General features: G+C 42.5%; 2 protein-coding genes across 29 annotated transcripts in view; both read left to right on the forward strand.

Moving 5' to 3' along the window:
- SLC25A30 (solute carrier family 25 member 30) overlaps window positions 1–3,373 on the forward strand; it is a 78,316-nt gene extending 74,943 nt beyond the window's left edge. For 11 of the 27 annotated variants that reach the window (XM_074021944.1, XM_074021947.1, XM_074021954.1 and 8 more), the window contains one exon: window positions 683–3,373. In XM_074021944.1, coding sequence (XP_073878045.1) covers window positions 683–724 — 42 coding nt within the window. In that variant the 3' untranslated portion in view covers window positions 725–3,373. Of the gene's footprint in view, window positions 1–367 lie in introns of all 27 variants that reach the window. The other 16 variants (XM_065533208.2, XM_074021946.1, XM_065533209.2 and 13 more) reach the window with 3 other exon arrangements.
- A 17,276-nt stretch (window positions 3,374–20,649) lies between these two features.
- Window positions 20,650–23,312, forward strand: part of COG3 (component of oligomeric golgi complex 3) — a 71,592-nt gene continuing 68,929 nt past the window's right edge. For both annotated transcript variants that reach the window (XM_005585784.3, XM_065533206.1), the window contains exon 1: window positions 20,650–20,950. In XM_005585784.3, the coding sequence (XP_005585841.1) occupies window positions 20,777–20,950 (174 nt within the window). In that variant the 5' untranslated portion in view covers window positions 20,650–20,776. The remainder of the gene's footprint in view (window positions 20,951–23,312) is intronic.

The following is a 23,312-nucleotide window of genomic DNA, read 5'->3' on the forward strand; positions in this document are numbered from 1 at the left end:
AGCAATTCTCCTGCCTCAGCCTCCTGAGTAGCTGGGATTACAGGCACATACGACCATGCCTGGCTAATTTTGGTATTTTTAGTAGAGATGGGGTTTCACCATGTTGGCCAGGCTGGTCTCAAACTCCTGACCTCAAGTGACCCGCCCCTTGGCCTCCCAAAGTGCTGGGATTACAGGCATGAGCCACCGCGCCCGTGAGGCAGTTAATTAGACACGGAAGGGCAGAATGGTGAAGCAGGAATGCTGGCTTTCGCCGTCCTCTTGTTGCTCTTTATCAGCTCCCGCCTCCCGAGGAAGGCTGCGTAGTGGAAGCCTTTGAGGAGAGCTTCCCAGGACTTGCTAACTGTCTTTCTCTCTCTCTCAAAAGCTTACCGTGCTGGAAAGTTTTTCCACCACAGCAAAGCCACAAAAGCTAATCAGCGTAGATGCCATCTCAGAAGAGGATGATGCCACGGGATTTACATATCTCAGCTGTGATCTTTCTGTTCCAAGCTGACCTTGGAAGGCTTATGGGCAGATAGTTTGATGTAGTTAAGGATGGAACCCCTTTTATTTAATCGTGTCCATAGCGTGGGTCTGCCTGTACCTATTTGTTATTAAGTGTGTCATTTGTAAGTCTGTTGTTATGCACTGGAGTTGTGAAGATGGCATTTTCTGTGTCATCCTTAACCCATAACCACAGTTCTTTGTGACATACGAGCAGTTGAAGAAATTGGATTTGTGACAAGTCAAGGCTGCATGAGACATCTTTCTGAAAATGGTAACTTCTGAAACAGCAAAGCTTCCTGTGTTTCACTCTGCTTCTCACTGCTTGGCTCATCACAGATTCTGGGATGTGAGCAACAGATGAAGATTGGGTTAGTTCAGATTGCTGTGTGTTGGCATTGGATGCTCTTCATCAAACGTTTAATGGCATAAACTAACATCCAAACACTAGTCTTTACCGTTGGAGCACCCTTCAACATCAAAGATAATATATGAAATGCATGTTTCTTGCTAAAGAAAACTTGCAAGAAAATCAGGAGCGCTGGATTGTTTTATTCAGGGAGAGTAGCTCCTGATGCATCTCAGCTCATGACTGAGAACATCAGACTGCTCTAGAAAAGCTCATCGGAACCATGGAGTGGAGCCTCCGAGAAGATATTGTGGCTTCTGAATTTCTGGGAACTTTTGCTCCTTGTCAGCTGAAGAAATTTCATGTATGGAGACCTGGACTGTTCAACCCCAGGTATAAACGGTGCAGGAAATGGATCCTAGGAATATCGCACTGCTTTATAATTTCCTATTTTGGCAGGATCTTCCACTTATAATAAGTGATTTTAAGCTTTTGAAGACTTGACATTTGTGAGACATTGTTACAAAGTAATAATCTCTAAATTCGTGGTGGTGTTATGCGTTGGCTTTGAAGGTTGCAAGGTCCCTATTGGTGGGAGGTGTTTTCAAGCAGCTTAGGTTCTGTCTTAGGTAATGTTAGTAATTAGCTTTATGATTTTTAGCAAAAAAAAAAAAAAATGTATTTCCCAATGTGTAAAATGGGGATAATAACATCTATTGATGTAGAGGGTCAAATGAAGAACAAAAAGTAGCTGCTGCTACTTGACTTGAAATGTAAGTATGTTTACATCATGCTGTGGAATAGCTCTAAACAGTCTATGTAGAAGAGGAGCGTGTTATCCTGGGCTTCTCATGGTAATTGTGAATGAAGCCCTTTGTTAAGGTCTTATTAAAGAAAGAACACTGTATAAGTTCAGGCTTTAGTACATTTTCCTTAGCAAAATGTTGGTAGTGAATCAAAGAGTTGATTTCTCCAGCTTTCCACTTTTTACTTTAGTTTGTGCTGTGCCTGCCTTGGACTTCCTGTTTAGTTTGGATGGAAAATACCTGCTTGAAATTTTAACAATGATTTCTTTAGTGCATCTATTTAGCTAGTTTCTGATAGGTGACATGTAATATTTTCCCTTTTTCTTTCCTTCTATAGACACAATAAATCATTCTCCCTCTTCTTTTTTTCTTTTTCTATTTTCTTATTCTTTAACCTGCTTCAGAGAAAGAGCCCTCTTCCTTCTTGTCTTCATCTTACTCTTTTCAAAACAAAAGATGACTGTGAGAACCCCAAGAACCTCCACTTCCAGAAGGCAGCCACAGGACAGGGAACATATTTATTTGGGTCCCTTCGGTTCCCCCTTTGAGAACAACATTAAATACATGCTAGCTGGGGCTCCAGGGCATTCTCCTTCCACAGTAGTGCGGCCAAATTCCCAGTTTGGCCAGTCTCTTCATTGAGACAGAATAGAAGGAATGCAGGGTTTTGTGGGGGATCAGATAATTTTTCCTCCCAGGCATTTTTCCCTTGCTTTCCTTATGAATGAATGGTCCCTTTGAATATTATTTCCAAAAGTGAGAGCTAAGACAAAGTCATCAAAAAGAGAGGATAAAAGATGGGAGGGTTTGGGTAGGGTGACCTGTTAATTGCTTAGACTCAGATGAAAGTCCACCTCTCCCTGGGCAATCCTAGAGGGCAGCAGAGGACCCCAGAGCTCATTCAGGCCTTGCTCCTGGTTCTAAACTACACCTTAGGACTTTTTCTTCTTTCCAAAACATTCCATTGATTTTATAAAGACTTTCTATAGTGAGGCTTTCACTGTTGAGATCTCTGAGTTTAAAGATTGCTTTTCTTGAACCACTCTTTTTTTAATGTAGAAAAATTTTATTTTTTCAAATGTGCATACGATTTTTAAAACAGTAGAAGCAAATTCATTCTGCAGACCATGTAAAGAGTGAATGTCAGACAGTATTCATTATTACCAGTTTATTCAGATTACGTACATGTTCCTACCAAGGTGGAAAGAAATTCAAACCTCATGGTGAAACTAAGCATGATTTAAGATAAAAGCATAGTATTTCTTCAGTGTAGATTTGTTAAGTGCCTTATTGAACAGGATCTTAACCTACTTTTTCTGTTTTTTTGGAAGAGTTAATGCAATTGTTGAAGCTTCTAACCAAGAAACAATTTAAGGAATCGGGAGACTTGGTCCCCTTGTTTTCAGGGGTCTGGCTGTAAGTCCCTCCCCACCTTTGGGTATTCTTAAATATGCCAAAAGGAATTCTAGTTTTTATAACCAATGGGTTTTTTTTGTTTGTGTGCTTATGGATTTGTGTAATCATTGATACTTAATGTTGTGGATTCGTAATATAAAAAGTGGCTCCTGTCCTTTATATTTATTCATGTGCTAGAAATAGTACACATTATATAGAGTATGAAGTTTTCATAAGCTTTTATATTTCAAGCTCTTTATTTAAACATTGTTGGAATATGTGACATAAGCCTTGTTTCATTTATTTAATAAACTGGAGTAATATATAATAATAAAAATGATTTCTGGTTATTTCAGATAAATGGAAACATTCAAACAAAGGCAAACTACGTGGAGTCTAGAAGGCTGGAGTAGAAATACTGTTGCAGCTGCAGACATTTCTCTCTGCATGGAGAAGTTGCTGGGATAATCTTACTCATTGCCTGGCACCTGTGTGGTTCTCCTCCCCCGCTATCCCCCCTTCCCATGTATGAAATACCTGGCAGCTCAGTCCAAGCCAGTGAACTTGATTTGAGGACTGGCTTCGCATTCGAAAATACCAGTGGGAGGACGTCAGTGACGTGAACTGTCCGATCCCCTCAGCCCTTCATACAGTGTTGGGTGTTGCTAGAGGCAGATGGAGGGATCCTTGGTCAACTGTGGACCAGGCAGGGACACCTGGGTGGCAGAAAACAACCAGCTAACTCAATGCGAAGTGGGTTCATTAATCTTTTTAGCTGAAACTATTCTCTAGGTGCCTGTTTTAGCATGTGAATTAAACATAGTTGTTTATTTAAAAACGAACATTGGGAGCCAGGTACATTAGATCACTTGAGTTCAGGAGTTCGAGACCAGCCTAGCCAAGATGGTGAAACCCCATCTCTACTAAAAATACAAAAATTAGCCGGGCATGGTGTCATGCACCTGTAATCCCACCTTCTCAGGAGGCTGAAGCAGGAGAAGCTCTTGAACCCGGGAGGTGGAGGTTACATTGAGCTGAGATCACTGCACTCCAGCCTGGGAGACAAGAGTGAGACTCCATTTCACAAAGCATAAATAAATGGTAAAATGGGGGAAAGAGGGGAGCTATTTTTTTTTCTTTAATTTTATTTTTTAGGGTGGTTTTAGCAAAATTGAATGGAAGGTACAGAGATTCCCATGTACCCCTGTCTCCTCCATGATCAACATTCTGCACCAGAGCAGTGCATTTATTACAACTGATGAACCTATTTGATGCATCATTGTCACTCAGAGTCCATAGTTTACAGTAGAGTTCACTCTTGGTGTTGTACATTCTGTGGATTTGGATGACTGTATAGTGATGCATATCCACCATTATTGTATCATACAGAACAGTTTCACAGTCCTAAAAGTGGGGAGATTGGCCTCAATTCTCCTACCTAAGAGACTGAATGACTTATCCATATATGGTTGCCTCCATATGAAGAGCAGTGAGAACCGCCAGCTGCTGGTGTGTCTCAAATGCCTGTGAACAGTGAAATCCTCACTTGGATGGCGGCACCTGCTAGACACAATTGGCTTTAAATCCAGGATATTTATTTTTAAACCAGCAGCTGGGGAAATGTGACAGGATAAATTTTTGGTAGATTACAAGTAGATTCATTCTGTGGCAAAGGAGGGAAATAGAAGACAGTGTATAGATCTGTTTCTCAAAAGGTTGATGTAAATAGTGGAACCATGAGTACCAAGAGCAAAACATTGGAAACAACTTATATGTCTGTAAGCATCCCCTGCTTTCCAGACTATGGCCCCTCTGTATAATGGCTTGCCATGTTCTTCTTGAGAAGAATGAGTTCCATCTCAGCCTGCTGAGATTTCTTTCTTTTTTTTTCTTTTGAGACAGGGTCTTGCTTTGTCGCCTAGGCTGGAGTGCAGTGGTGCATGATCGTGGCTTGAGCCTGGTTAATTTTTGTATTTTTACTAGAAACAGGGTTTCGTCATGTTGCCCAGGCTGATCTCAAACACCTGGATTCAAGCGATCTGCCCACCTCGACCTCCCAAAGTGTTGGGATTAGAGATGTGAGCCACCGCGCTTGGCCAAGATTCCTTGATGGTCAAAGAATCAAAACGTCTGTCAGCTAGTGTTCAGTTCAGGCTGAGATGAAAAAATTTTTTACTTGTAAAATATATATAACATAAAACGTGACCATCCTAACCATTTTTAAGTGCCCAGTTCAGTGACATTAAGCACATTCACATTGCTGTGCAACCGTCACCACCATCCATCTCCAGAACTTTTTTGAAATAAATGGTTTTGAGTAGATTTTGGTTTTTAATTTATTTAGCATTGTATGTCCTTGTAGCCCTGGTACAGCCCAAGCTGGAAGATAAGAGCCCCAACTTCCATCTGAATGCTTGGATTTTTCACACTTGTGAGAGGCTCCCATAGTTCCCTGAACTGATCTAGAAATAGCAACTATCGTGCCAAGCAAATATTTTTCATTCAACCAGCCTCCTCCCTGGGCTTCGAATCCTTTCATATGAGGAACAAAGCCAAACACCAGCAGTTGGTGATTGCTGTTTAGGTCACTCTTCAGTGCTGTTCCTCATCATTGTATCTATACACAGACACGGCCTTACCGAACACAATGCAGAGTGGTCCAGTGCACAGCTGCTTTTGGGTCCTGTAGTAACTGGTGGTGCCTGTAAAAGTCCCAGTGCTTTGGGAGGCCAAGACAGGAAGATTGCTTGAGCCCAGGAGTTCAAGTTTGTTTTTTTTTTGATGCAAGGTCTCTCACCTAGATTGGAGTGCAGTGGTGTGATCTCCGCTCACTGAAACCTTCACCTCCCAGTTCAGGTAATCTTCCCACCCCAGCCTTCCAAGTAGCTGGTACTACAGGTGCACACCACCACACCCTGCTAATTTTTAAATTTTTTGTAGATATGGGGTCTCCCTATATCGCCCAGGCAGGTCTTGACCTCCTAGGTTCAAGAGGCCCTCCTGCTTCGGCTTCCCAAAATGCTGGGATTACAGGCAGGAACCGCTGTTCCTGGCCTCAAAAAATTTTTAAAAATTGGCTGGGCGCGGTGGCTCACATCATGAGCTGGGTGTGCACAACAGCACTCTGTCAGCAAATGGAGGTGGTATGGTATATACAGTGTCAAATTCAAACAGTTCCTGAAGGCATGAGTCGAGGCTGAGATATCTACTGCTGCCTTTCCCTCAGACCACACGTGTAGCATCGTAGGCATTTCCCTATGGCCAGTCGACAGAGAAAGAAAAAACTGAGGCCTCATTTATTGATGGTTCTGAACAATATATAGGCACCAGATAGAAATGAATTGCCACACTGTGACAGCCCCAGTCATGAGTATCACTGAAAAATAGTTGGAAAAGAAAATCTTCCAAGTGTTTAGAACTCCAGCCAGTATGTATATACCTCCAGGACTGGAAATCTTGAATCCATGATCAAGGACAAGATAGTTAATCTCCATTTGCCCTCAGATCTATGATTTCTGTGCCCTGCTCTATGTTTTTGGATGCCAGCTTCTTGCATGACTCAGAGACTGCATTACTCAGATTCCCTTACCTTCTGGCTTCCAGTTGCATTTAACCAATGAAAAACACTAGCAGGAAATTGGAGGCAGAGAGAGAAGATGGTATTTTTTCATGCTCTCCCTGCTTCACTGCCATGTCCCTGGCGATAGCTCCACAGTTACAACTGTCACTGGGCTCTGCTGTCACTATTTTCTAACCTTGTCTTCTCAACCCTACAGGTGGTAATGGTTTCCCACTATTGCTAAGTCTCTAGGTGCCTGATATGGCTTGATTCCATGTCCCCACCCAAATATTATGTTGAATTGTATTCCTCCAATGTTGGAGATGGGATCTGGTGGGAGGTGATTGGATCATGGGGGCAGTTTCTAATGGTTTAGACCATCCCCCTACTGCTCTTTCATGACAGAGTTCTCATGATATCTCATTTAAAAGTGTGTAGCAACTCCCTTTTTGCTCTCTCTCTCTCCTGCTGGCCATATGAAGATGTGCTTGCTTCACCTTCGCCTTCTACCATGATTGTAAGTTTCCTGAGGCCTCTCCAGCCATGCTTCCTGTACAGCCTGCAGAACTATGAGCCAATCAAACCTCTTTTCTTTATAAATTACCCAGTGTCAGGTAGTTCTTTATAGCATTGTGAGAACAGACTAATATAGTGCCTTAACATCTATTATTGGTCTCTTTAACTATCCCCACACCTCTGTAATTATTTCTTTTACTAAAGTCTCTTTATTTGAACAATCTCAGATAAATTCTGTTTCTTGATGGGACCCTATCCAAATACAATCTGTTAGTTCTTTCCTCTGTGTCCCTAAACCTCCTGTTTTCCATCTTCTTGTCTCGTGCTGTATTTGGAGAAATGTCTCTATATCTATTTTCCAAGTTACTGTAATTCTCTCTTCAACTATTTACCTATTTTAATTCTGACAATAATATTTTTCAGTTTTAAGGATTGTTTAAAAAATATAGTTTTTAAAAAAACTATAAATTTATCATTACAATTATACATTGGTATATGCAAGGAGATTGGTTCCAGGGTCACCTGCATATAGTCAACTCCATGCATATTCAAGTCCTGCAGTTAGCCCTGCGGAAATTGCATATACCAAAAGTTGGCCCTCAGTATACACAGGTTGTGCCTCCCGTGAATACTGTATTTTCAGTTTGTGTCTGGTTGAAAAGAAGCCATGTATTAGTGGACCTGCACAGTTGAAACATGTGTTGTTTGAGGGTCAACTGTATAGTTTTATATGATTATTTTATAATCTGCCTGGCTATTTTTGATAGTCTTCTTCCCCTGTTTGATTTACTTCTTGATTTCTTTCTTTCTTTTTTTTTTAGTGATGGAGTCTTGCTGTGTTGCCCAGGCTGGTCTTGAACTCCTTGGCATCAAGTGATCCTCTTGCCTTAGCATCCCCAGTACCTGGGATTGCAGGCATGTGCCACCATGCAGGGTGTCCTTCATTTCACATGTATATGAGAGCCATGCTCTGAAAATTATCCTTTGACAAGGGGGAGTACAGGGCCCCAGAAGTATATGATGGGAGGCTGGACCTCAGCCAGGCTGCAGAGTAGATGCCCCTGAGAAAGACATTAAAGCTGAGAACTGAGGGATATCTAGCCATTTGTAATGGTCCCCAAATTACTGGACTCCAGGCTTCTCCAGGCCCAACTGTAGCTCCAAGGTCTCTTCTCCCACCCTTAGAGATAGAATAGCATGTGTCGTTCCCTGCACTATGCTTGAGTCTGTGTGAAGGGTCTTTGTGAAGCTGCCTACAGAATTTCTCATGCATTCCTACTCCATTGTTCATGTGCTACTCTAGGACTTGGGAGTACTCTGGGCTTTTTTCATTCTCTAACACCATACTTAGGAAGCAAGAGATATATTTTGTCTGCTCTCAGAACATTTGTGAACCACCCTCATCCCCACCACCCAGACTGTAGAACCCCTTCTCAAAAACACTTGCTGCAAGACACCATCCTGCTCCCTTCTGTGGACTCCCTCTCTTCTCTAAAACACCTAGTTTCTTAAGGTATGACAAAAATAGGTGTATTTTCCCAATACCTGTTTTACAACTGAGTGGCTGCTTTTAAAGCTCAAAAACTGTCCATGTGACATGGTTGTTTGTTGGGTCTACTGTGGCAATCCTCCGTTTAGGTGGTGGATACTCAAGTCTGGCTCATTAGAATAGACAGGGAGCTCTGTGTATGTGGAAAACATTCTCACAGCATGCTTTGTGTCCAACACTGGACTCGTCACCCTCTGCCAAGCCGTCTTCTTCCATGCTCCCCTCTCAGTGAAGGACACAACCATGTGTCCAAACCAGACATCCTGACTCCTTCATGTCCAGTCAATTACACCTCAATCCCAGTGGACTTTATCTTTTTGATATCTCTTCCATTCACTCTCCTCTCTCCATGTCCACCAACACTCCTAATTCAGGCCCAGATGACTGAAACAGCCTCTACTCTGTGTCCCCACTTCTGGGTTGGCTTCTAGTCAATGCATATGTCACACCATCCAGGACTTTTCTATACGGCCAATGGGCAATGTCCTCACTGCTCTATCTCCTCAGCACAGAGGCCAAACTCCTTATCATGGCACCCAGGCTTTCACAGTCTTGTCCCTATGCACCTCTTTAACATCATTTCTTGTCATCTTTCTACCTCCAACTTCAAATTCTAATCATATTGTCAAATTTTTTTACTTCCCACAGATGTTCTATGGTCTTGCTTCTAGGCCTTAGCACATACTGTTCCCTCTCACTTGAAAAAGTTTCTCCTTCTCTGTCTTATTGCTGTTCAGATCCCAATTCATTCAAAATATATTTATTGAGCATCTACTGTATGCCAAGCACTGTTAAAGGTAGACCTTTAACAGGAAACCTACCCTCATCGTCCAAGTATGGATTAGATGCTTTTCTTCCTTGCTTCCTGTAATATCACCTTATGCTTATTCACAGACACCACATTTTATATTGTATTGCACTTGCCAGTGTTTGTCTGTTTACCTTACCAGACTGTAAGCTCCCTGAATACAGGAAATGTTCTGATTTAGTATTGAATACTCAGACCAGCACACAATGTAATATGGTTTGGCTGTGTCCCCACCCAAATCTCATCTTGAATTGCAACTTCCACAATTCCCACATGTCATGGAGGAAACTGGTGGGGACTAATTGAATCATGGGGGTGGGTCTTTCTGGTGCTGTTCTTGTGATAGTGAACGGGTCTCATGAGATTTGATGGTTTTAAAAAATGGGAGTTTCTCTGCACAAGCTCTCTCTTTGCCTGCTGCCATCCATGTAAGACGTGATTTGCTCCTCCTTTCCTTATGCCATGATTGTGAGGCCTTCCCAGTCATGTGGAACTATATGTCTAATAAACCTCTTTCTTTTGTAAATTGCCCAGTCTTGGGTATGTCTTTTTTTTTTTTTTTTTTTTTGATTCAGGGTCTCACTCTGTCACCCAGACTGGAGTGCAGTGGCACAATCTCGGCTCATCACAACCTCCGCCTCCCAGGCTCAAGTGATTCTCTTGCCTCAGCCTCCCAAGTAGCTGGGATTACAGGTGTGTGCCACTACCACCTGGCTAATTTTTACATTTTTAGTGGAGATGGGGTTTCACCATCTTGGTCAGACTGGTCTTGAACTCCTGACCTCAAATGATCCACCCACCTTGGCCTCCCAAAGTGCTGGGATTACAGGCATGAGCACTGTGCCTGGCTCTCAGGTATGTCTTTATCAGTAGTATGAAAATGGACCAATACAGAACCCAACACACAATAAATGTTTAATAAGAGGATGAGCGAATGAATGAATGGGTAATCTGTAATGTTATGAGATCTCTAATGCTGCACAATAAGCACATACACACACATGCACACACATAACAAACATATAGGCATAATTATAATATATGTTTATCATTATAAATAACACATACTCATAAAAACGTTTAAAAAATAAAATACAAGTAAAATTTAAATGTAATTAAAATGACTGTCTAATAAGCCATCAAGTAAATTTACCATAATTCTATACTTAAATTGTTTCTAATTGTTTGTTAATATCCTGCTGTGAACATCTTTGTAGATAAAGCTTTTTTAGAAAAATTTAAGAGATTATCAATTTATGAAAAAGTGCTGGAAAAGGAAGTAAAAAAAAGTGAGCATTTCAAGGCTACTGATAGATATTTCCAAAAATGTTTTTACCAACATTTATACGTGACTTTATTGCATGTGTTTTAATTTTATTATTAGCAAAGAGGCAGTTCATAACTTTTTGAGGTTGAAATCTTGGAAGGTAATTATGTCTTTCTTCAAAACATGCCTTGATTCTAAATATTGATTCTGAATTCTAAGCTGGGGTGCTATTTGTCTAATTCTTCCGTTATTATGAAATAAAGCCTTAGCTACTATTTAAATACATTGTCAAAGTTTACAGTGATTTATATAGTCACTGATGTGTGAATGAGAAATTGATAAAGTGAGTAAGAAAGGAAATAATTTGAAAAGGAAAACAGAGCTTCAGACCCTTGATGAAGCTCTAGAAACCTATAACAAGGGAAGTGGTTCTTCTGATAATAGGCTGAAGAGTATACATAAAGAAAGCCATCAATTCCACATGAACGCGCTCTGAAAATTCACGAGGCAGTTGTACATGTGCAGCTGTGCGTAAGAATGATTTCTTTTGAACTATTCCATTTTGTAACTTTGCTGTTTTATAAGCAATGAAGTAAAATGGAAAATGATCTGAGAAGTCTGTGTGTTCTAACGTTCCTCCTCTTTTACGCCGTGATTTAGTGTTTTGGCCCTAGTACAACCTTGAAGTAGTATAGAAGGCTGGGAGGCAGTTCTGTGAGCCTGTAATACTCATCCTTGGAACTCATGCTTGCTAAGATGTCCTGTGACAAAAAAAGTACTAATGGATTCAAATGTACGTCTTTGTGTCCCTCACTTTCATTTGTGTTAGCGTAGACGAAAAAGAGAAGGTCCTGCCCAGTGTCCTGGTTCCAATGACAGGTCTGCCCTTTACTAACTGTTATGCTGAGCAGAAACTTCCCTGAAGTTTGTTTTTATCATTCATTAAATAGGGCAAAAAATAATATCCACCAACTACCTACCCGAGTGAAAGTGAGGAGCAGATGAGAGGTGCTTTGGAAACCATCACATGAACTATTCTTGCAATGCCACGTTATCAGCAGGGGTCCTTTGTAGTGTCCAGGTTTGAGTCATTGAGGAGGGCTGACCACGGTGAGGCTATGAAGCACCCACTATAAGGAGGTCTTTGGATCCTTACCATCGTCTCCTTCCCTATCTCTCCCTTTCCTCGATCTAGAGCACTTCTGCCCCTTATCCCTTAGGCATTTTTCCATCTCCAGGGGCTTATTCTAAGATATTACTGGGTGAAAAACCCTAGCAAGCAAAGAAATGTGGAATTGCAGACACTTGTAGTAGGTAATAGGAAAGTTTAACCATGGTCTGTGTCTTTATTAGGCAGTAGACAGTAGGATGTGGTGCAGTCTTTCTCAAACTTGAGCTTGTGATTATATTTTTAAAATACTTGTTTTCATTTCAACTCTTCTTTTTTAGACAGAGTCTCGCTCTGTTGCCCAGGCTGGAGTGCAGTGGCACAATCAGCTCACTGCAAGCTCTGCCTCCCGGGTTCATGCCATTCTCTTGCCTCAGCCTCCCGAGTAGCTGGGACTACAGACGTCCGCCACCACGCCTGGCTAATTTTATTTTTAGTAGAGACGGGGCTTCACTGTGTTAACCAAGATGGTCTCGATCTCCTGGCCCTGTGATCTGCCTGCCTGGGCCTCCCAAAGTGCTGGGATTACAGGCGTGAGCCACCATGCCGGCCTTATTTCAACTCTTAAAACTGTATTAATGCATATTCTGGATCACCGACATGACAGTTTTATAGTTTAGGATTACCACATGATTTCAGCTTCTGCCTTCCTTCTTTGTGCATATAGAGTATTTTTAATTAAGCTACTAAAAAACAGCAGGGTTGTTTTAATAAGCCAACGATATGTACAAGCCAGATAGAGGCAAAATGGTATTAGGGATTTACCCTGAGTCAAGTCTTCCCAGTAGTTCAAATGGCAGGGAACACATCATGCTGCTGCTATAACAGAAGCATGGTGAACTCCCAAGCAACTGTATAGCAGTAGTCAGGACTGTCTTCGTGTTGCCAGAAGCAATTTCGTTTTCCAGCAAAATAATATCCCACATCTCACTTGAGTTGTTAATTTGAATGTTATTTGTTATATACTGTTATATGTTAGTTACATTTCTGTTGGCATGTAACTTGCAAGTCTATTTTGGTATAAACATCCAAAGCTTATGTCAAGTCTTATTTTTGTTGATACTTAAGCAATATAATACAATTATTTACATCAACACTGGGGATGTGCAGATTTTTTAAGGGCTTTGTACAACAGTCAACTTGGAGAAACTCTGTTGTATATAAAAGGTGTCAGCCACAGTCAGGATATCTAAGTTCTAGTGGTGACTCTGATGTCAACCACCTGATTGCAGGACGTTAGGCTGCTTATCTCACCTCTGCAGGTTGTAGTTTGCTCGTCTGTAGACAGAAAGGGCTTGACTATATAATTTTAAAATTCTCTTCCAACTTCAAATTCTATTCTTTTTTTTTTTTTTTTTTTTTTTTTGAGACAGAGTTCTACTCTTGTTGCCCAAGCTGGATTGCAATGGCACAATGTCGGCTTACCGCAACCTCTGCCTCCTGGGTTCAAGTGATTCTCCTGCCTCAGTCTCCTGAGTAGCTAGGATTACAGGCATGCACGTCCATGCCCAGTTAATTTTTTTGTATTTTTAGTAGAGACGGGATTTCTCCATGTTGATCAGGCTGGTCTCGAACTCCCGACCTCAGGTGATCCACCCGCTTCAGCCTCTCAAAGTGCTGGGATTGCAGGTGTGAGCCACTGTTCCCGGCCTCAAATTCTGTTCTTAAAAGACCAGAGCCTTCGTTTGGGAACATAACCAGGCACTGGCTTGTGCTATAAAGCCTGACTAAAGCCTGCAGACTTCACCCAGGCAACGGTCGAAATTGCTACAAAGCTGTTTCCACCTGCCTTGACCCCAGGAAGGAGCAGGAAGAGGCCCCCATAACTTGTGTTGACTCAGATAAGCTGGGTGTCTCTGGCCTATGGCAATGATTCCGTATGGGGTATGAGTCCGGTAATAATAATTGCAAACATTTTATAGCATTATGTGTTAAGACAGTCCTCTAGAACACAAGGTAGGTGCCATAAAGAGGGGCCCCAGCAGAGTGGAAACACACCTTGTCTAATGTGCTTAAGGATGGAGAAGAAGAAAGCTCCCCTTGTGCCGGTGACTGCCTGTGCCCACTGGCCCAGAGCAGACTGTAGACCATCTGCCCTAGACCTCAGCCTGGAAGGAGAGTCGGGGCACGGGGACTATATGTGTGGGTTTGAATAGGTGTTAATAGGATATAAAGTATTGCTATAAATATGTACATTTTCTACATGTTTATAGGAAATTAATTTACATAATCAGAGCTAGTTGCAGCAGAGCTAGAACTAGAATTCACTCTGATCTTCAGTTCAATATTCATTTTTTAAAAACAACCCTCTTTCAAGGTGGCTCACTGCAACCTCCGCCTCCCAAGTTCAAGCAATTCTTTTGCCTCAGCCTTCCAAGTAGCTGAGATTTGAGGTGTGTGCCACCACGCCTGGCTAGTTTTTTTCTATTTTTAGTAGAGATGGGTTTTCACCACATTGGCCAGACTGGTCTTGAACTCTCGGCCTCAAGTGATACACCTGCCTCGGCCTCCCAAAGTGCCGGGATTACAGGAATGAGTCACTGCGCCCAGCCTTTTTCAGTAATTTTAAAATAAGGAAGACCTTGTCCTACTGTCTTCTACCTGCTCTGCCAATCCAACCCGTAGAGGTTAACTACAAATAACAATCTGCTACGTGTTTTTTCAGACTTTTTTACTCTGTGTGTCTGTGTTTTTGAACCAGAAATGGAATTGTGGCAGGCCAATTCTCCCTGACAATCACACAGGCGTGCATGACAATCACACAGACAGGTCTACATAGCACTCCAGTTACAGAGGGATATTCCACAGCACTGCCTCAACACTGAGCAAGTAGTTAAACCTAGGGAAACCAGTGCCCAGACATCCTAGCTAGAAATGAAACATATGGTCAGTAGGAGCCTTGCATAGGCTTCTCCCTAACCTGGAGCAAGTCAAAATAATAGAGACAGTTTCACATTCCTAGTGCCAGGACCTGTCTCGGGTCAGCGGAATCTGAGACAAGTCAAGGTAACAGAGGCAGCTGTTTGAATAGATTCATCGGAGAGTCTAAGGCAGCTCTTCGGACCAAGCTGTAAAGGAGATAAGATAGAAATAATCAGTCCAGTACCACAGTAGACAGGCCTTGAAGGTACTGGGGCCCTTTAAATCGGACTTAGCAAGCATTTTTTGCCTCTGACTTGAGTTGAAACAAAATTAGTTACCAGTAGACTTAGGCAAATGCTATATTGCATGTAGGCACATAATCCCAACCTATATAAGCCCTAAGAAAATTGTAACACTTTGAGTTCGTCTGGTGGAATTATTTCCAACCTTCTCCCTGTATCCAGTTACAGCAATAAATTCTCTTATTTCCTAGTCTATCCGCTTCTCATTATTGGGCCTCAAGAAAACGCAGCCGAACCTGGCTTGGTTCTGGGAACAAAATTACATTCATACTGTAATTGATGTAACTTGCTTTCTAAATTCAATAATATATGGTGAGCTTTCTTCCATGTCGGTACTTACAGATATACTCAATTCTCCCCTCCCTTTCAGTTCTGTTAAGGTATAACTGAAGTACATTACATGTGCATGTGTATACTACACATATTTAAAATGTACAATTTGATCAATTTTGGGATATGTGTATACTTGGGAGACCATCACTATACCAAAATAACATTTTAATCACTTTTGAAAATTTTCTCATGACTTTAGGTAATTCACAGATTATATAGAAGTAGAATCCACAAAATACTTCCTTTTAATGGTTGTAAAGTATCAGGTTTGTGGTAGATTAAAAATATTACAAGTTATTTGCAGCTGCTCTCCTTCAGAAGTGGAGTCAATTTCCCTTCTCGAATCTGGGCGGTCCATGGTGGTGTGATGGTGTTTTCTCTCTCTCTGTCTCTCTGTCAGCACAAGTGACCTTCTATGAAGGTCAAAAAAAGACTAGGGGGGCCGGGCGCGGTGGCTCACGCCTGTAATCCCAACACTTTGGGAGGCCGAGGTGGGCGGATCACAAGGTCAGGAGATCGAGACCAGGTGAAACCCCGCCTCTACTAAAAATACAAAAAATTAGCCAGGCGCGGTGGCGGGCGCCTATAGTCCCAGCTACTTGGGAGGCTGAGGCAGGAGAATGGCAGGAACCCGAGAGGCGGAGCTTGCAGTGAGCCGAGATCGTGCCACTGCACTCCAGCCAGGGGGAGAGAGCGAGACTCCATCTCAAAAAAAAAAAAAAAAAAAAGACTAGGGGAACAGCCTCTTCAAACCTTGAGCCAGGTTTGAAAGAAGTCGAAATGCCCTGATGTCTTTATGCTTGAGAGACTGGCTGGAGACAGTGGACACAGAGGCTGTGAGCCTATGTGAGGATGTAGAGATCCATGGTCAGTTTTCAACTGTCCAGCCTGTTGCCATGTGAGTCATTGCAGCTGTGGCTCCAGACATTGTGAGCAGAGACAGATCTTTCCTAATGTGCCCTTTGGAAATTCCTGACCCACAAAATCGTGAGATAATAATAAAATGGTGATTGTTAAGCACACAATTTTTGGATTAGTTTTTGTGTGTGTGTGTGAGACGAAGTCTCGCCCTTGTTGCCCAGGCTGGAATGCAATGGCGTGATCTTGGCTCATTGCCACCTCTGCCTCCTAGATTCAAGCGATTCTCCTGCCTCAGCCTCCTGAGTAGCTGGGATTACAGGTGCCTGCCACCATGCCTGGCTAATTTTTATGTTTTTAGTAGAGACAGGGTTTCACTATGTTGCCCAGGCTGGTCTTGAACTCCTGACCTCAGGCGATCTGCCCGCCTCGGCCTCCCAAAGTGCTGGGATTACAGGCATGAGCCACCACGCCTGGCCTGGATTAGTTTTTTATATAGCAATTGGCAACAGGAACAAAACTATGCCCCATTGATGTACATTTAGGGTGTGTCCAATTTTTCTCCATTAAAAACTGTCCTGTAAATGTACTTTTTTGCATATATAAGAATTTCTCTAGAATAATTTCCCAGTGATAGAAAGATTGAATGGCTGGATCCAAGGACTATATTCTCTCTCTCTTTCTCTCTCTGTCTCACTCTCCATTTCTCTAGCCTCTGTTTTGATAGGTGTCGGCAAATTTCTCTCTAAAAAGAGCGTATCAACCCCTGCCACAAAAGTGTCCTTTTTCCTTCACCCTCTGAAAAGTCTCTGACTACTCACTTCATCTCCCTGTGTTTTATTTGCTTATCTTTAAATGGAAAATAATAACCCCTACTCTGCTTACGCACAGGGTTGTGATCAAGAGATCAAAACTGAAATCTGTTTTTACAAATTTATTTTTGTTTTTTTCTTTTATGCATAGACGTGCTATTTTGACAAACAAAACTGACATCTGAATAAGATCTTACAAACAAGGTATCATCTACCGTGATATGGGGACCTTAATCATTTGGGGATAAGACTCCTCTGACTTTATCTTTGTCCCTTTCCCAAGATATTTTGTGCAATCTTGTCTCTCATTCTCTTGCTCTTTCTCAAACATAATATGAATATATATTTAAACCTTTCATGTATAGATATACTCAATGTATGTCTTTGTTCTATCAATTTGAATGATTTTATGGGAACAATTACCAATACTTAAATAAACACATTTTAAGAACTGCAATTGTATTCGTCACGTTGTGTAGTCCTTCTGGGAGTAAGCTAAACATCACCTAGAAACAGGAAGAAATTTGACTTGTAGTACAGAGAATAACAGTGAATCCATTATAGGAAATTTGCACTTTTGGGTGGTGGTGGAGGACTAGGCAGTATTTCTTCATACAGAAAACTAGAATGAAGTAGAAGGTTCAGCATGTCGTATAACACACTTTCCACTAGATTTTGAGCAACACTGCATGGTTTAAATGTATATACTTCTATGCTACTGTTCCATACAATTAAAACACCCCATAAAAATCACTGTTAGTCTGTTCCATAGGCTCTTCTCGTGTCCTCCATAAGCCAGCTGGTGACTACTGGATCCTCCAGGCATGGCTGTCTTCCTTGGCTCCCTCAATTCCTCATTCAAGAATAGATCAGGCAGCATTGTGTTTTCCTTCATCTCCCCTCATTTGACCTGATTAAACCTCCAACCTTGGCCGAAATCTTTTCCATGGGTATCATGATCTACCTTGTATCCCTTCAGCACCATGAATCACCAGTTGGTGAAAATATTTTGGCTGGGCAAGGTGGCTCATGCCTGCAATCCCAGCACTTTGGGAGGCGGAACCAGGCGGATCACTTGAGCCCAGGAGTTCGAGACCATCCTGGGCAATATGGCAAAGCTCTGTTTCTATGAAAAATACAAATAATTAGTTGGGTGTGGTGGCCTGTGCCTGTAGTCCCAGCTACTCAAGAGGCTGAGGCAGGAGGATCCCTTGAGCTGGGGAGGTCAAGGCTGCAGTGAACCATGATTGTGTCCCTGCACTCCAGCCCGGGTGACAGAGTGAGACCCTGTCTCAAAAAGGAACTGAAAATAATGCTTAGAAGAAAGTGGAGTGATCAAGGATTTACGAAATTCTGCAGTAGCAACACATTTGGGAGAGAAGTTGCTTACATTTGGCCCTTGAAGGATAATGTTTGGTAAAGAGCTGACATCGCAAAATTCAACGGGATTAATCTTATTTTTGAGAATTGTGGAACTAAAGATCACTCTGGCTTGAAGAAATTATGTTTTAGGCATTTAAACAAATAGTGTCACATGTCAATACATATCTACAAGATGACTTTCTTTAGAAAACAGTGGTGGATTGATGATGGGGAAACAGTACTCTGAAGCTGGGTTGAATATTTAAAAAAAAAAAACTCATTCTAAAATGCAAAACTCATTACAAAAAAAAAAAAAAAAGAAAAAGGAAGGAAGAAAGAAAAGAAAAGAAAATTATCAGTAATTCCTACTATCTGTCAGTGTTTTGGAAATGTTCCTTCTGGCCAACAGGATTATATACTGCTTCATTTGCTTCAATTATATCAGAACCATTTTCTCCAAACAAATACATATTTTCTGTAACATGAAATTTTAAACACTATTTTGAGATAATTTTAGACTTAATAAAACTTGCAAGAGCAGTTCAGGTATGTTCTTCACCCAGCTTCTCCTAATGTTATCATTTTACCTAGCCATGTGCAATAATCAAAACCAGGCAATGAACATTGGTACAAAACTGTGACCTAAGTACAGACCTTATGTCACTTTCTATGTTTTATTTTATAATTTTCTCCACAAATGTCCTTCTTCTGTCCTAAGATCCACTTCAGGATCTCACATTGCATTGAGATGTCTTGTCTTCTTAGCTTCCTCCAAAATGCAATGGTTCCTTAGTCTTTCCTTTGTCTTTTATGACACATTGACACTTTTGAAGAATACTGGTCAGTTGTTTTGTAGGAAGCTCTTCAATGTGAGTTTGTTTGATCTTTTTTCATGATTAGAATGACATTTTGCATTTTTGACAAGAATACCACAGAAGTTGTATCCTGTCTTCAACCCATATTGCCAGGAGTTTCATGATACTGACTTTGATCAGTTGGTTAAGGTGGTGTCTGTCAACTTTCTCCTCTGTGAAGTTACTATTCCCTCTTGTTATTAATAGATATCTCAGGGAGATTCTTTGGGATTATGCAAATTTATTTCTCCTTTAACTTTCACCCAATCATTTTAGCATTCATCCTTAGATCTTGCCTGCTACAATTATTACTGTGGTGTCCTAATGATGATTTTTTTATTTCTGTCACTCATTCTACGTTTACTGATTGGAATTCTTTTATAAGATAGAAGATTGTCTCTTCTCCACCATTTATTTATTCAATTGTTTATTTATAGCAGTATGGACTCATGGGTATTTATTTTATTCTGTAAATTATGATCTAATACTATCATTATTTATTTTGTTGCTCAAATCTACAATATGATTTAAATGGTAGAATAGAATTATGTGTCTGTACCACAAATTATTATTATTATATATTTTGAGACACAGTCTCTGATGCCCAGGCCGGAATGTAGTGGCAAGACCTTGGCGCACCGCAACCTCCACCCCCCAGGTTTAGGAGATTCTCCTGCTTCAGCCTCTCAGGTTGATTATAGGCATGTGCCACCATGCCTGGATAATTTTTGTGCTTTTAGCAGAGACGGGGTTCAACCATGTTGGCCAGGTTGGTCTCGAACTCCTGACCTCAGGTGATCTGCCCACCTCAGCCTTCCAAAGTGCTGAGATTGCAGGCCTGAGCCCCCGCGCCTGGCCTGTACCACAAATTATTGATCCAGTTCTTCAGTGTTGGACATTCAGGTTGTCTTCAGTTATTTGATGCCATTAATGATGTCTGAGATAGACACATCTTTGAATTTTTATGTTTCCATAAATTAGTTTTCCAGTAGGGGAATTACTGGATGTTGGAAAAGTTTATGCTTTTGGTTTTGTTCCAAGAGGGAGAAATTGTCAACATGCCAACATGGAAATCATACACTCCACACACTCCACCCAGACTACCCAGCTGTGCGCAGAGAGGTGTAAATCCAAGTCTCCTGCCATCAGGGTGATTTAGCTCAGTCGTCAATAATCTGTACAACACATAACAATAAAGTTATTGATGTTGAGGAAGATACTTCCGGTAGGGGCATTTCTGTTTCCATTGGGTCCTGTCGTCTCCACCTTCTACGTTTGAACCGGAAATAGTCGTATCCATTTAAAGCCACGTCTGTACTGGCCTCGGTCCCGCCCACCACACTGCGGAATCGTTTCCGGGGTCAGGGCATTCCGGCCCGCCCCGCCGCCGGTGCAGTGCTGGACGCTCCGGTTCTCCCGGAAGTGGCCTGGGTCTCTCTGTCTGGGCCCCCTCCACCCCGCTGCTGCTGAAGGCCGCGGGGGCGGCGGCGATGGCGGAGGCGGCGCTGCTGCTGCTGCCCGAGGCGGCGGCGGAGCGGGACGCTAGGGAAAAGCTGGCTCTCTGGGATCGGAGACCGGACACGACGGCGCCGCTGACCGACAGGCAGACGGACTCGGTGTTGGAGCTGAAGGCGGCGGCAGAGAACCTGCCGGTGCCATCCGAGGTGAGGTGATGGACAGTAACCGGGCTGGGGCGACGGGGCTGGGATTCTCCTCGGGCGCCCCAGCAGGACCCCGGCCTCACCAACCTCTCCCCAGGATATCTCTCCACTCCTCCCTGGCCATGGTGGCAGATCCGGTGGGAGGGGCCTCTCACCTCCCAGGCTGTCAGGCTTCGCGCTGCCTGCGACCCCGACTCTAATCCTGCCCGGGGACGATTGTGGGGGCGTCCTGCGGCTGGTGCTCGCCGGAACCCAGTCCTCCCCCAGCAGCATGGGACGGTTGGCCCGGAGCCTTGCACCGAGCGTCTTGCCCCAGACAAGGCGTCCTGTCAGCCGAGGCGTAATCCTGCTGCCCACTCTATCCCAGAAGGAGAGGCGGCCAACCCGAGGTGCTGTGCTGCAGGACAGTCTCCAACGAGTGCTCGTTTACCGCCTTAATGAATCACCTAGGTTGCTTTGTCCATGGGGTTCTTGGGGAGACTAAAACTTGGTCCTGAGTGACAGTTTCATTTTATCGCACATTGAACTATGAGCTCTCAATCTAGTGCAGGTTATGGGTGATCAGATTTATTTCACCTATTGCAAAGCAGTAAAAATTTTATTTGAAAGCTGGCTCAGTACATTATTAAGCAGTGCTGGTTTTTGGTTTTAGTGTCAACGTGTTTGATCCACTTACCATTAGGACATTATGCACTACTGCTTCTTGTGTGATTCAATTCAATTAGTTGTAATTGCAGGAAGTAACATGAATTGTCACATGTTTGACAAACTTTTTCCAGTTTTGAGGGCCCGGTTTAGGAGGATTATTTTATATAAGCAGTGGTGATAGTTAATTTTGATGTTGGAAGCATTCTTTTCTCTCGCTCTGTCGCCCAGGCTGGAGTGCAGGGGCGCGACCTCGACTCACTGCAACCTCCACCTCCCGGGTTCAAGCGATTCTCCTGTCTCAGCCTCTCGAGTAGCTGATCACAGGTGCCTGCCACCACGCCTGGCTAATTTTTTGTATTTTTAGTAGAGATGGAGTTTCGCCCTGTTGTCCAGGCTGTTCTCGAACTCCTACCTCAAGTGATCTGCCCGCCTCGGCCTCCCAAAATGTTGAGATTACAGTCGTGAGCCACCGTGCCAGGCCGGAAGCATTCTTTTTATACGATTTGGAATTGTGTCCAAATGCAGATTGAGTTTAGAGTCTTCAACTTTTTCTGTCCTCCAGCTTTAGAGGTTGGATTTAAACGTTCTCTTCACATTCTCTGTGTTGTATGCTCTGCCATCAAATAGGCATTCTTTCTTGGGTTTCTGTTTCCACCTCTAGGATGTGGTACCGGAAGTGAATCTGAAATAAAGGAAGGAGCAGGTGGAAATTTCTTTGGCTTGGCTATCAAACTTTTTTATATGCTGGATAATAAAAGTTGTTTGCTCTCTAAATTTTCCAGTCTGTTTATAATTGATTTGGCTCCTTACTGCAGCAGGATGCTTGGACTTAATAGCAGTGGGGGTGTGATGGGGGAGATGCATATTCTCCAAAAAAATTTGTTTTCATTGCCATGGGTCATAAACTATTATTTCTTATTCTCATTGAGCATGAAGGAGAACGTTTGGAATGAACTAAATGAAATCTTTCATTTTCACCCCATTCTTTCATATTTACCATTGGCCACATGCAGTCTTTAACATATGTTATGTCCCTACTCTGAGTTAGGTATCAGAGATAGAAAGATAAATAGGAAAGACGAGATCCTTAGCCTCATAGAGCTGACATAATTGTGGGGATCATGATTATGGAAAAAAAGAACAAAGAAGATATGTTCAGACGGTGGTCCATAATATAAGAAAAATCAAATAGGATGGTGTGACAGAAAGGGATGAGGTGTGCCCTTTTAAAGAAAGAGGGAAGGCCTTTCCAAGGAAGTGACAATCTGAGATGAGAACTGATGATGGAATACCTGAAGCTAACCTTATAAAGACTTAAGAAATAACGTTGCAGCTGGAAGAAAGAACAGTGTAAGGTCATGGGTAGGGGATGAGCTTAAGGAGTTCAAGAATTCAGTAAGGGTCTTCTGGTACGTGCAGCTCAGTATTGGATTCCTGTGAGAATGCAATAGCTGAGGCCAGATGCGGTGGCCCACGCCTGTAATTTCAGCACTTTGGAGGGCCGAGGCGGGCGAATCACTTGAGGTCAGGAGTTCAAGAGCAGCCTGGCCAATGTGGCAAAACACCATCTCTACTAAAAATACAAAAATTAGCTGGATGTGGTGGCGCATGCCTGTAATCGCAGGTACTGGGGAGACTGAGGCACGAGAATCACTTGAACCTGGGAGGCGGAGATTGCCCTGAGCCGAGATTGCACCACTGCACTCTAGCCTGGGTG

This window comes from Macaca fascicularis, chromosome 17, assembly GCF_037993035.2.
Source record: "Macaca fascicularis isolate 582-1 chromosome 17, T2T-MFA8v1.1".
Taxonomy (NCBI): domain Eukaryota; kingdom Metazoa; phylum Chordata; class Mammalia; order Primates; family Cercopithecidae; genus Macaca; species Macaca fascicularis.